The sequence below is a fragment of the Melopsittacus undulatus genome, chromosome 4 (assembly GCF_012275295.1).
Source record: "Melopsittacus undulatus isolate bMelUnd1 chromosome 4, bMelUnd1.mat.Z, whole genome shotgun sequence".
NCBI classification, from domain to species: Eukaryota; Metazoa; Chordata; class Aves; order Psittaciformes; family Psittaculidae; genus Melopsittacus; species Melopsittacus undulatus.
The window spans coordinates 53,744,999-53,758,891 of record NC_047530.1 but is presented as its reverse complement, the minus strand read 5'-3'; the positions used below and the strand labels follow the sequence as shown (position 1 = coordinate 53,758,891).

The following is a 13,893-nucleotide window of genomic DNA, read 5'->3' as shown; positions in this document are numbered from 1 at the left end:
GAAGTCAGAAGAGTTGTTCTTGGTTATGGCAGTAATAAGTTTGTTCTTGCATTTATGTGTCATTTCTGAAGATACCAAACTGTGGCATTGAATTAGTCTGGAACTGCATTATAATCAGGATGTATCTCTGGTGAAACAAAGGTTTCTGCAAAAAGAGTGGGGAAAAAAAATAAAGCCTTGAGTTTGACTGCAAACGTCTATTCTGTGTGATGAATCCCTGCAAGTTAGCTGTGCTGCCACTCATAGGGTGTACATCATACTTATGCAACTGACAGTGCTACCAGCCTCAATTAGGTTCTTCTCCAGGGCCAGGGTTAGAGCCTGTCATTCGTAATTCGCAACAGTTCTTTGCTGTCTAGGAAATAATTGTGTCATTCACTAATAAACTGTGTATCTTACCCCTTTATCTGGATCAACTGCTGTTACAGTATTCTTCAGTAGAGGTTTTTGGTTTGTATTTCAGCCTTGTTTTTATACCATGGAGGATTGATGTGGTGGAAATTGCTTTTTAATTATGTTTTGCTTGCCTTTACAAGAGATCAGAAAAAATACATTAAAAGGTGTCCAGTTTGTAGGAGAAAGCATGTAGAAATTTAGAAATGTCTTAACAATTTATTTTTATTCACTAAAGGTCGATTTGACCAGTTATAGTGTGAAATCAGTGTTTCAGTGCAATGATAAGATACTGAAAAAGCTGAGGCCTGGTGATGAAGAAAGAAATCCATGTATCATGTACTGAAGCATTTGATCAAAGCATCCCAGGATCTGGATATCAGTTCTGATCATGCTACAGATTTCTAGTGTAAAACTGGAAAAGATCATCATACAGGTGTATATGGGAATATGAGGAAGTAAGACTTTAGAAAGTTCTGCTATGTTTTTATTTCCGAGCTTACAGCTGTCCAATTACTTTATGTAGCACTTGGGTCCTCTAAAAAACTTTGGGCTAGTCAGTTTTTCAGCTACATCAGGTGTTTTTTTTGCACTGAGATCCCGGAGGCTGTAATGCATGTTAATTACCAGTTGAAATGCATTTAACCAGAATATTAATCATAGGTGCTAATTTTGATTTCTCAAACATTTGTTAATCAGATGAACTATGTTACTGTGCTGACATATTTGAACTTCTTTTGGGATCCAGCTTTGTCAAACACGGGAATGCTGTTTCCTAAAATTCCATAATGAAGTTTCAGCATTGTGGGGTTATGTGTTGGTTGCCATTCTGCTGCCCTGGTTTTGATTCTGTGTGTTGTTTTTACAAGTTTTATAAAATTACAACAGTTTTGTACATTGCTTAGAAGTGTATTAAAGAATAAAAGTGATATTTCTTTTCAAATGAAACAGATGGGTATTATTTTAAACTTCCCAGTGCTGTCTGCACAAGGAGGGAGAATAATCACAAAGTTGCTGAATATCTGGAGTAGCATTTTTTTCTGCCTTTTTTTTTTCCAGTTCTTTCTTCCTGCAAATTCTAGATTGCATTTTACAACCATAAGTTTTCTTCCATGACTGGTATTACAAACTTCATTCCATTTCATGTTCATCATCCTCTAAGCAGCACTATCTTTCTGTTTTGTTTAGTTTGGGCTTTTTTTTAACTCCCTCTCCAAGGAGTTTCTGCTACTGTCACTGCAGATATTTTCCTTTGTCCAGTGGCATAGTAATTCTTTAAATGGCAAATTCCTGCTATTTTCCAGCTGTTGTTTGCCACAGGCTCCACTGTATATGGTCTCTTCATGCTGTCCTCAAGCTGCCAGAGTTCCCAGGTGCCCCAAACCCACTTTGTGCTCCATGGCAGCATGCCTTCTACTGACTATGCTTTCCATCTGCCTAAATCCCACATGATCTTAGTTGTTCGATTCCTAGTTTTCAGCAGAGACTCTTGTTTCCAGTTGCTAGATTGAGTTGAAAAATTTATTGCTTGTGCAGCTTTTGTCAGAAAGCATAGTAAAGTCTGCAGTGTGCATCATGAGCTGGTTTTGTTTTGTAACTAACAGCGCGAGACTTGTTTTATCATCACTTCTTGCAACTGGCTGTTGCTTCCACTGTTTGCAGAGATATTTTCAGTCCAGTCGTGTTCTGTCTCAGGCTGAATTTTTTAATGAGGAGTATCTTAACCATCTTAAAGGATGGTAAGATTTTCTTTGCATGAATACCATAGGAGTGTTTCGGTGATGAATCATTTCAGGAATGCAGTTTGCATTCCTGTCTTTGTGAAAGTCTTCCAGAATGTTGTCATTAATGTGCCTTTGAAAATTGCAACTTGTGTATCATCTGTGAAGATTTGCAAGACTTCACAAAGTCAGGTCTCAAATTTTCACTTCAATGAGCACCTCATGGCTAAGCCTCTACTTGCTTCTTTTCTGTAGGACAGCTCTTGAGATCAAGTAGCGTACATGTGAGCAAATCTTGTTGAGCAGCCATCCAAGGCCCTACCCCAGAGCTCATGTATTTTCCTAAAAATGGATGCTTTCAGCTGCTTTTTGACTAATGAGGTGCAATATTTGAAGTGGGTAAAGGAAATCTTTCTCTCCCAGGTTCCTGCTGACAAAATTTCTGGCAGACAGGAGGTTTAAAGAAAAAGCTTAGTGATGCAGATGCACAGAAATAAGCGCAGTGGGGAGGATTAGGGAAAGAAGATGGTGAGATATGGGTTGGAAAAAGGATGAAGGCAAATTTGCTGGAAGCTGAGGAGAAAGCAGTGGATAAGCCAGTTAGCAGAAAAGAAAGGGAAGAGAGTGACTAAAGGTGAAGAAAGGGAAGAGACTTGAATTTGGTAAAAACAGATTGATTTCAAAGAAGCAAGGTAAATTAATAAAAGTATGATAGGAGGCTAGATTTTTCAGGATGGATGATGTACCAACAGCATGGTGATACTGTTTTAAATTTATGCAATATCAAAATGATTAGATACCACAGAACACTTCAGGTTGGAAGGGACCTTCAGAAGTTAATTAGTTCAGCCCTGATCAGTGCAGGTCTGATGAGACCAGGCTGCCCGGGGCTGTGTCAAGTTGAGTCTTCAACACCTGCAAGGGTGAGCAGTCAACATGTTCCTGTGTCTGACCACACATACAGAAAAAAAGGTAATGCAGTGGCAGCAACATCTCTGTGGTAGAGACATTTCTCTAAAACATAGGCCAATTTTAAGGCTCCTTTGGTTCTTTCCCCCTCCTTTTCCTCAGCGCTCACAGCCCTGTCTGGTTAGCCTGTCTTCTCCAGTGGAGAAGAAGAAAAAAAGCTGAAAGCAGCACAATCACTTTTGGCTTAGGGTGTTCATCCCTGCTCAGCAGATTGGCAGAGCAAACCTGCTGCATCACCAAAGAGTGAATGGAAGCTGTGGTTTTGTTGTTTGGAAGTGCTACGGTCTCCATTACAGGGGGTTTGCTTCTGAGATAGGTCTGAACATGAACTGTCTTGAGAAAAAGAGTCAAGAAAGTGATAGACAATGGTGTGATGGTCATATAGAGCAGATTACCAGTGAGACAAGACTTGGGGACTAGTTGCAGGAGTTGGTTTAAACATGGGAGTATTATAGATGATTTTGACAAGAAAGATGGGATTGTATTTGAGAAGGGATGTGCTTGAAATTTGGTTCTGTAAGACTAGCTAAAGAAGGAAACTGGTACTTAAAGGAGAAAGTTTGGAGCTGGGGATGAAAGGCTAGTGGAAGGACAGAGGATTGAGAAGAGGATGTATTGGAAGCGATAAGTTTAAGGGCGTTGGAACTGGGAGAAAACAGTAGCAGTGTCTAAGTCACAGCATGTGGTTGTCCAGATCATCTGAAATACACGAAAGTCATAGAATCGTAGAATAGTTAGGGTTGGAAAGGACCTTAAGATCACTTAGTTCCAACTCCCCTGCCATGGGCAGGGACACCTCACACTAAACCATGTCATCCAAGGTTTTGTCCAACCTGGTCTTGAACACCATCAGGGATGGAGCATTCACAACCTCCCTGGGCAACCCATTCCAGTACCTCACCACCCTAACAGTAAAGAGTTTCTTTATATCCAATCTAAATCTCCCCTGTTGAAGTTTTAACCCATTACCCCTTGTCCTATCACTACAGTCCCTAATGAACAGTCCCTCCCCAGCATCCCTGTAGGCCCCCTTCAGATACTGCAAGGCTGCTATGAGGTCTCCACGCAGCCTTCTCTTCTCCAGGCTGAACAGCCCCAACTTTCTCAGCCTGTCTTCATACAGGAGGTGCTCCAGTCCCCTGATCATCCTCGTGGCCTCCTCTGGACTTGTTCCAACAGTTCCATGTCCTTTTTGTGTTGAGGACACCAGAACTGCACACAATACTCCAGGTGAGGTCTCACGAGAACAGAGCAGAGGGGCAGGATCACCTCCTTTGACCTTCTGGTTATGCTCCTTTTGATGCAGCCCAGGATACAGTTCCTTTCTTGGCTGTGAGCACACACTGAAGCTGGCTCATGTTCATTTTCTCACTGACCAACACCCCCAAGTCCTTCTCCTCAGGGCTGCTCTGAATCTCTTTTCTGCCCAACCTGTAGCTTTGCCTGGGATTGCTCCAACCCAGCTGTAGGACCTTGCACTTGTCATGGTTAAACTTCATGAGGTTGGCATCAGCCCACCTCACAAGTGTGTCAAGGTTCCTCTGGATGGCATTCCTTCCCTCCAGCGTATCAACCGAACCACACAGCTTGGTGTCATCGGCAAACTATGTGATTTTCAGTGTAGCATGCGAAAAAACCTTGTTTTTTTTGCACAGGAGGCTTAAAATCTTCTTGAAGTTACACTTTTGATTTTCTTTAGTAGACCATACCTGTTCCATTAATTGGTCTTTTAACAGTTAACTAAATTGTCAATAATATTCTCATACATGCAAAGTTGATTTGGACTACGGGTCAATTTCAGGAGGTAATGTGGGTACTTGGTATAACATCACATTAAAAGTTGGCAGGGTTTGGACCATAAGTGACCCATCTGCTTTGTGCACAGCACTCAGGTTAAAGCACTTCAGACAGCAAAAGCAGCAGACCTACAGCAGCTGGGTGTGGATCCACTTTTTCTCTGCTAAGAAACATATAGGTGACTGCCTCTTTAGGAGATGGTCTGGTTCGTAGTCATTTGGATGTATTTGGAAATGTTGTTTGGGTATAATTTTCAACTACTAAACGAGTGTACCAAACCTTTTAAATACTGCAGGCACGGTGGGGTACCTGAATGGTCTAATTCTGCTTTCATTATTCTTTAGTTTTGATGTAAGCATGAGTTTCTCAGTGGTCTTTAAGATCATTGAGTTGCTTGTTCAAGGTCAGATTTCTGGGTTATAAAAAAGCAGGTCATAGAACCATACTAAGATTAAAAACTTCGGTTGTTTATCTGTAACCTTTTTATGATATTATCTAACTGCTTCTTATTGTAAGAAAAAGTCTTGACTATCAAGGGACTGTGGCTGGGAGAAAGTTGCCTTAATGCTGTGTAGCCTAGATTGCAACTCCATGTCATTTCCTTCTCTGCATCTAATGTTATATTAACTCAAGGGCCAGCATTTTCGTTGTTGTTTTTTAGGAGGATTTTCTGTGTTGTGTGTGTCCTCTCCTCCCCTCCTTGCCCAAGATGTAAGCCAGCATCTGAGTTAGTAAAATGCAATGTTACATATTTCCTTTATAGCTTCTTAATCTAATAATACCAAAAATTAGTAACAGCCTTTCAGGTTCAGTAGATTTTTTTAAACTCCCATATGGAAACATGTGTGGGTTAAAAATTGTGTATCCAAAGGGCTGGCTGTACCTGGTTCTATGAGATGCATGTAGTCACTCACTAATCCTGTTGCCCTATTAATACATTCTGTCATGACATACTTTATTATAATTTTCAAGGAGAGATTATTTTCTGGTTTATTATTTTTTTTTAAACCTAGAAACCTTCTTGGGAAGTTTAGTTAAGTAATTGGATCATTCGCTCAGACTTACTAATAGTGTATTTCCCAGCATTGGATAGATTCTAAACTTCTTACTGGCACCAGGAAATGTTTCATTTATTTAGTTAAAGTCCAGCTGTTGTCATAGATGGCCATGAGTGAATTGTCGGCTTTATTTTAATTCTGTGGACTAAAAGATATCATTACTTATACCATCATTACCACCATTATTCTTTATACATTGGTTGAATAATTAATATTTAACTGAAATCTAAATGTGTTGATGCACTTCAATTTAGTAACTACTACCTGAAGTTCTTAACAGCTCAGTTAATTGAGGTAGTAATAGTAACCTATTTCAGATCACCTTTTTTTTTCCTGCTGGAGTGCTTTTCAGGTAAGTTGATCATTCACTATATCTTCTTTATGTGGAGTGCAACATCAAATATTTGTAGCAGCTGTTTAAACATCTAATTAACCTTGAATTGTCTTTAACTTCTGGTTCTGTATTTATATTTTCTGTCTGTGTTTTGTGAATACTGTCTTTCTAGGTAGACAATGTTATTAGCTCAGATAAATCGAGACTCTCAGGGCATGGCTGAGTTTTCTGGAGGAGGAATGGAGGCCCAGCATGTGACTCTTTGTCTAACAGAAGCTGTAGCTGTGCAAGGTGAATATCCAGGTTAAAAATCTTTCTACATTTTTGTTTTTGGGTTTTTTTTCTGTTTGAAATTCAGATAAAACTCTAAAAACCACAAAGTGTATTCTAAAGGAAAAATATAACAGAAAATATTCTTACTTAACTGAGATTAAGTTCACTAATTCTGAAATGAAATGATATCTTAAGGTAACAGGAGAATAAATGTGCCAAAATAGGAAATGAAGACTCTCACTATAGTTTTACTGGTTTATCCTTTGTAACTTGTTTTTATATCTAAGTATGTATTAAACAAGTTGAGTTTTAAAATAGGTTTATGATCTAGGGTTAGTTTAAACTTGGTGTTTTCTGACAGTTTCATTATGATTTTCCATTATTAAAAACATTTTCCTAAATCTGTGTTTTACTCTATATAGATTTGTGTTATTAATGACAGGTAGTAGTGTGCAGAAGCAAGTTATCAATGCAAGTATATGTATAGTTACTGCACTGTTGACATACATGGCCTAATTATTATTTCTCCTAGAACCTCAGCTTTGAGTGTGTCATTGTAACTTTTTTAGTTAAGGAAAGTAACATTGTAGCTGTCATTTTTACAGAGCAAAATCTTGCCCATAGGACCTTAGTGTATGTATGTTTAAAGTTCAAAAAAACAGAAAGAAAGTAAGACCTATTTCCTATTATTCTTTTTTAAATAATTATGCCTTAAGGGGATGAGGTCATTTCTAAAGGTGGTTGTGATATTTAGAGCTTGATGCTGGTATTAGTGAATATTAACTTTTTTCCTTGTTAGATGGTGACAACTTAGAAAACATGGAAGGTGTAAGTTTGGAAGCAGTTACCCTTGCTGATGGCTCCACTGCTTACATACAGCACAATTCTAAAGGTAGGTAAATTACTAGAAGCTGATTGGTATTCAAATAGTTGGTATTCAAATGATTGGTATTCAAATCGGATTTCCCTTTCTGACCATTTTTGGATTGTAAACCCCTTTGGATTGTGAAGTCAGGCAAAATGTTTATGTAGTTCCAGTTCCAGTTGGGAATTAACAGGTATTACTGTAATACTATAAATAATACTCCAGTAATACTATAAAATAAGTATTTCTGCTATTAGTAAGATGCACTATCAAATGTGGAACATAAGTCAAACAAAAGTGAGAGATGATCTTTATGCTTAAAACCCTAATATCAGCATTCTACCTACTAGATAGAACATCAGGACTTTTCCAGTTATTTATCCCAGAATTTTAAAATGTGTGTATAGTTATATTGTACTTAGTTTTACTTACCAAACATTATTTTTTGGTGATACTTTCTGGATTAAAATATCAATAAAATATCAGCTATGTGTTTGAACTGTGATGGGTCATAGAGAATATTTTCTTAAGAATTCTAATTATGTTTCAGATGGTAAATTAATGGATGGACAAGTGATTCAATTAGAAGATGGTTCTGCTGCTTATGTTCAACATGTATCCATGCCTAAAAGCAGTAAGTGTGATAATAAAAAAAATATATTCTAAAATATATTCAGATATAAAAAAGTTTCTAAAATATATTTAAATATCTATTTATATATTCTAATATATATATATGTATTCTAAAATATATTTAGTGGTAAATGTTCCATCCCTGGCAGTGTCAAGGCCAGGATGGACAGAGCCTTGGGTGACACAGTCTAGGGTGAGGTGTCCCTGCCCATGGCAGGGGGGTTGGAACTTGATGATCTTAAGGTCCTTTCCAGCCCAAACCATTCTGTGGTTCTATGAATAGTGTATTACTGATAAATAATAAGTAGGTAATGGTCATTGTAATAGCTTGGTTTTTTACTTTAATGGCAACAGTTGTGAAGAGATCCTAGTAGTCCTAGGTACTTGTGTTTAGTCTTTCCAACTAATGGATTTTTTAGACTGTTGTTGAAGCATTGTAATTCTTTCTTCCAAACAGGAGACAGCTTGCGTCTGGAAGATGGACAAGCAGTTCAGCTGGAGGATGGAACTACAGCATTTATTCATCACGCCTCAAAAGGTAATTCTTTTTTTAAAGTGTGATTTGTTACATCAGAGTTCAACAGAATTTCAGCAGTATAAAATATGGTACTGTTAGTAGACTATGATGTTATTTAGTGTAATTCCTGATGAAGATTTCTTGTTGCTTTTACTTTGTGACATCTGAACATTGTTGAAATTGAACTGGTTCAGTTCCTTATTTGAGCCTCATATAACAGTTACAGAATCAAACCTGGTGTATTTCACCTTTTTTAGCCCAGAATCTCATTAAACTAAGTATATGCCATGTTAGTAGAGAATGTAAGCCCTTAAACAGACTTCAGCAATAATTGCATGTGAAAATGAGAAGAGAAAACAGGTATCAATCAATCACTCTTAAGCTAAAGAATGTAGAAATTGGCTTATAATTTAAAGAGCACGCTATTGATGATTTTGTCATTAGGTAATTGATCAGATCTATGAATTCTAAAATCTGATATATTATTTTCATTTTATTATGGGTGGGTACGAATGGAAAGCATATTTGTGTTCCTGGTTTCCTGGTAGACCAATATAAAATTAGCTTTGCACTTTTATAAAACCGTGCCAAAATAAAGCTATGGAGGTATTGTCTTGAAAAAGTTTCATCAGCGCTATTCATGGTAATATTTTAAGTGTTTGTTTTGCATCTATAGTGGTTATATATTTCACACATACGTAGGACTTTCGGAGACATTTCCTAAGCAGAAGTATTCTTGTGTAACATGCAGACATTGCTATTCATTTTCTTCTGTAACAGTTTGTAATATTATTTCTCAGACAGTTATGACCAGAGTGCATTACAAGCAGTCCAGCTGGAGGATGGAACTACGGCCTACATTCACCACGCAGTGCAAATGCCACAGTCAGATACCATTTTAGCCATTCAAGCTGATGGCACAGTGGCAGGTCTTCATACAGGAGATGCTGCCATTGACCCAGATACCATCAGTGCTTTGGAGCAATATGCAGCCAAGGTATATTGAAAAACATTTTCTCTATCCAAAAAGTTTTAATGTAGCATCATAAGATCCTAGGCAGCAAAAGCCAATTGTGATCTAAGAATTAAAATTATAATTAAGAAATAATTTTCTCTAAAATACAGCTTTGGAAAGGTGTCTCTTCAGAGGACACTGTTCGGAAAGAAGGACAAAGTTAAATTATTCTTGTTCAGGCACTATTGCTGGATTTTTTATTTTTTTATTGCTTGTAGGTTGGAAAAATGTTTTTAGCAATGTATCCCTATATGCTTGATCTGTTCTTTCATCTTCCCTAGCTTCTGCTACTGGCTGTTGGAAACAAAATGGTGCACTAGATTGACCTTTATTTTGACTCAATATAGGTGCTCTTATGTTCTTAATTGAAGGCAGACTAAATCTTTCTTTAGAATCTAAGATAGGCATTTAGGAGGGATTCAAAGATCTTTCTTGGAATCCTTCCAGTATTCTCCCAATACTGCAAAAGAAGTTTAAAATTTGGTGTCTTGGATTTTTTAACAAAGGTTTTCTCTTCAAAACTTAAAAGGATGAAGAAAATTTTAAATGCAGATTTGGAGAATGGTGATTCTTCTCTGTTCTCCTGTCCTACATAATAGGCAGAAATAGCTGGGATCAGTAGGCTGCCCAAGATCAGTGTCAAGACTGTTAAGAGAGTTCATGCAAAGAGATCCAGGAGGACTGTGTAGAAGCTCACTGGAAGCGGTGAAACATACATTTTTCGTTGTCCCTTGCTTATCCTTTAGGCATAGTACTACTTTCCCACATCTTGCATAGTACATGTACACATCCAGCTAAGAGAACTTAACTAAAGTCTTCTTAATTTTGGACCAAGTCATTGCCACCTGCCTCCCAAAGCAACCAAGGAAAGAGATCATTGCTCTCAGTGAATGTAAAGTCAGAAGACATGCAGTGGAATTGCGAAGAGTTTACAATATATACTTTTCTTCCATGAGCTGTTGCTTGCAATATCCCAGCTGCTGGCAAAGTACGGTTCCTGGTATTTGTGTATGTCTGCACATGTGCATGCATATCCCGTTTGGATCATTTGTTTTAAGTGGCATTGATGAACCTTTAATTTCATTTCAGCAGTTTCTTTCTCAACAAACAACAGGAAGATCAGGGTAAACTGATTCAAGTCTCCTGTCTGTGCAGGTTCTTTCCCCTTCCTTCAAAAATTCTTCAGGAGAAGGTCCCAAATGGCTATTGTTCCCTTTTTTTTAAAACAAAACTGAAACACCTGAGAATTACCTGCTTGCAGACTGTCTTTGCAGTCTCTCTAATGTAAACTTGCCTCTGCATGGGCACTTGTTAGTGTTTTAGCTAAAAGTTGTCAAAAGTATATCATTCACAATAGTCTAATTTAGAAAGATAGCATAGTCTGAAAACCTCTTATGGGACAAGTTCATCTTCAGTCTTCAAGTGAAATGTTAATGGCTGATGCTTTGAGCAAGATACTTTATACAGCCATTACCGTCCGCAGGAGCCTGCTATGAACTCCTTAGTGGAAGGGCATAAGTGTACCAGCATAACAGAGGTAGTGTTCCTGCCAAACTACTTTAGAGAAAAATAAAATCACTTAGACTAGGTTTAGGTGCATCCTCAGGCTTGAGTGTCATGGATGCGTATGTACAGAGAGTATTGTGAACACCTGTTCTCAATACAGAGACAATTAAGGAAACTATGTAAAGTATACTTTAGTTTTTTTCTACAGTGGCTAATAAGACACTGTTCTTTGAGTTAATGATTGTGAGAATTTGTGGGGTTTTGGTGTTTTTTTTTAAACTGGGCAGTTGTATTTTTGTTTAAATAAAAGTTTCAAATTAAGATCTAATATTCTTTCAAATATTTAAAACTCCTTGGAAAGCAGTAATACTTTTCTCCTCCTGTTTTTAAAAACTAAACCTAGGGAGCAATACACAAGTCTTGCTTAGCTGTTGTAATTTGACTAATTTGAGTAGCTGTTGTAATTTCAAATTGAGATGTAACACACTGTCTTATGTATTTTGATTACAAAGGAGGTGTGCTGTTTGAAACAAGTAAATGCTGCTGAACAGCGAGTGTAGAGATCTATCCCTATTGTAAAAGTAAACATTTACTTTTTATTTTTTTGTCAGAATGAAGTATTGTAAAATTAAGCAATACATCTTTCAGTGTATTATTTTAACATATTTTGTTGCAGTTTTTCCTACCTTGTTTTAAGACAATTATGAGATGCTCATTTGAGATATTCTATAATGCAGGTGCTTCAAGTGGTGATTCCATGTAAGCTAATGTAAGCTTACATGAGCTAATGTAGGATAACCTCGTTTTCCAGAGGGAGCTAGAGAGCTATGAAACAATAGTCAGAAACTGTCTGTAACCCTCTGTTTTTCAGATGAATAAAAGTAAGCTGTAATTGTTGTTTTCCGTTTCAATTTTGTTTTTCAGGTATCTATTGATGGAAATGATGGTGTTAGTAGCACAGGAATGATAGGTGAAAATGAACAAGATAAAAAAATGCAGGTATGTAGCCCAGTACCTGTATTTCTTCTGTCGTCTTTGCCCAGCAATGTGCATGATCCAGCAATGGCCATGAATTAGGGTCTGCTGCTACCTTTCAGGCATTTTAGATCTCAAACCTATACAGATAGGTCATATGTCTCACTTTGTACAAGATCCTTACACAGGATTTTAAAAAGATCTAATGATTACTGTTTTCTGGAGGTTTCTGTTAAAAGGTAATTAAAAGTTATGTTGGACTTCTAAGATTTTCCAACCTGACCTGAATATTTTATAAGTAATGGTGTAAGTATTTCACAAGTTATTTTCCAGAGAATGAACTGACTCTTTATAGTCTTTAAAGCAGAACAATGCTGACTCAATTATAGAATCATAGAATAGTTAGGATTGGGAAGGACCTCAAGATCATCCAGTTCCAACCCCCCTGCCATGGGCAGGGACACCTCACACTAAACCATATCACCCAAGGCTTCATCCAACCTGGTCTTGAACACTGCCAGGGATGGAGCATTCACAACCTCCCTGGGCAACCCATTCCAGTGCTTCACCACCCTTACAGTAAAGAATTTCTTCCTTATATCTAGTCTAAACCTCTGCTGTTTAATGAAGTATTTTCTTCTCAAGAGAGACAATTCCAGGCATATGTCTGGAACTGTTCCCTCTTTAGTGATGGGTTTCTTTATTCCACTTGCCCTGTTAAAGCCCCTGACTTTTATTGCACGTTTTGTAAGTTATCAGTTGGTAAGAATGTTGCTCCTAGTGAATGCTTAAAGCAGCAGAAAAATACTTCCATTTCTTTGTATTCCTGTTGTTAGTACATAGAAGTATAAAAACCTTTTCAATGTGAAAACATCAACTTAAACGTTTAAAGGACAATGGAAAATACAGGTGCAGCTTCTTAAGATTTTTTTTTACCTGTGATTCATAAAATTACATAAGTAGAATTGTATTTGTTATCATAACATATTTTATTAAAGGAAATGACAAAGCAAAACATACTCTGGGCTTCAAAGAATTATGACCAACAACAAAAAATAATAAAACCTCTGTTCCCTCACATACTTAAATTACAACCAGAAATGGAAAAGTCATTTAAATGTTTTTCCTTTTTGTCTGATTTAAGAGATAATGAACTAGACAAAGGAAAAGTATCTTCCAAGGTAAAATACAGCATCTGTGAAAGGAAGAATTGTATGCTTACCTCTGACAGTTACTTCAAAAGTGTCTATTCTTGATTTTTGTTTTAAAGCTAGGTCCCACAGTATATAAAGATGCAGACACCTACTGTTGCCTGTGTGTCATGACAGTGAGAGAATAGATAATATGTGTTATTTATGGTCTTGAAATATATTCCTGAAATCAAGAAATTTAGAGGTTTTGCACACTTGTATGTTGTAATAGGGATACAACTCCAACAAAATGCAAATTTCAAGGAAGAGTAAGATAAGATCTTGTGGTTTTGGTTATTTTTATTTTTACTTGGAAGTAAGAGACTATTAAGCTAGATTATCTGTAACTGTTATCAAGTTACATGTTGATTTCAGCCTTAGCCCCAAATCATAGTTAATTTGGAGGTGGCTTTATCTTATTCATGTATGGCAACATAGATGCCACATGGAAATGTGCCAGTCTTACAGAGCATTATATGTTCCAAACAAAACAAGATCTGGTATTTCAAAAGGCATTGAGGCTTAGTCTCAAATTCTGACCAACTGAAGGTTTCCAAAACTATCAGTTCTGTAGGAAAATCTTAATCATGTTTATGTCTTGATTTAAGTAGATACCTAGTTGTAACTCATTCTGAAATAGTATATTA

The 13,893-nt window shown here is 37.1% G+C and overlaps 1 protein-coding gene across 1 annotated transcript in view; it reads left to right on the top strand.

The window, feature by feature from the left end:
* The window catches only part of ZNF143 (zinc finger protein 143), a 36,412-nt gene that overhangs the window by 5,837 nt on the left and 16,682 nt on the right, over positions 1–13,893 (top strand). Inside the window, exons 2-7 of the mRNA XM_034061882.1 lie at positions 6,445–6,563; positions 7,345–7,437; positions 7,961–8,044; positions 8,501–8,581; positions 9,361–9,557; positions 12,006–12,080. Of these exons, the coding sequence (XP_033917773.1) occupies positions 6,452–6,563; positions 7,345–7,437; positions 7,961–8,044; positions 8,501–8,581; positions 9,361–9,557; positions 12,006–12,080 (642 nt within the window). The 5' untranslated portion in view covers positions 6,445–6,451. The remainder of the gene's footprint in view (positions 1–6,444; positions 6,564–7,344; positions 7,438–7,960; positions 8,045–8,500; positions 8,582–9,360; positions 9,558–12,005; positions 12,081–13,893) is intronic.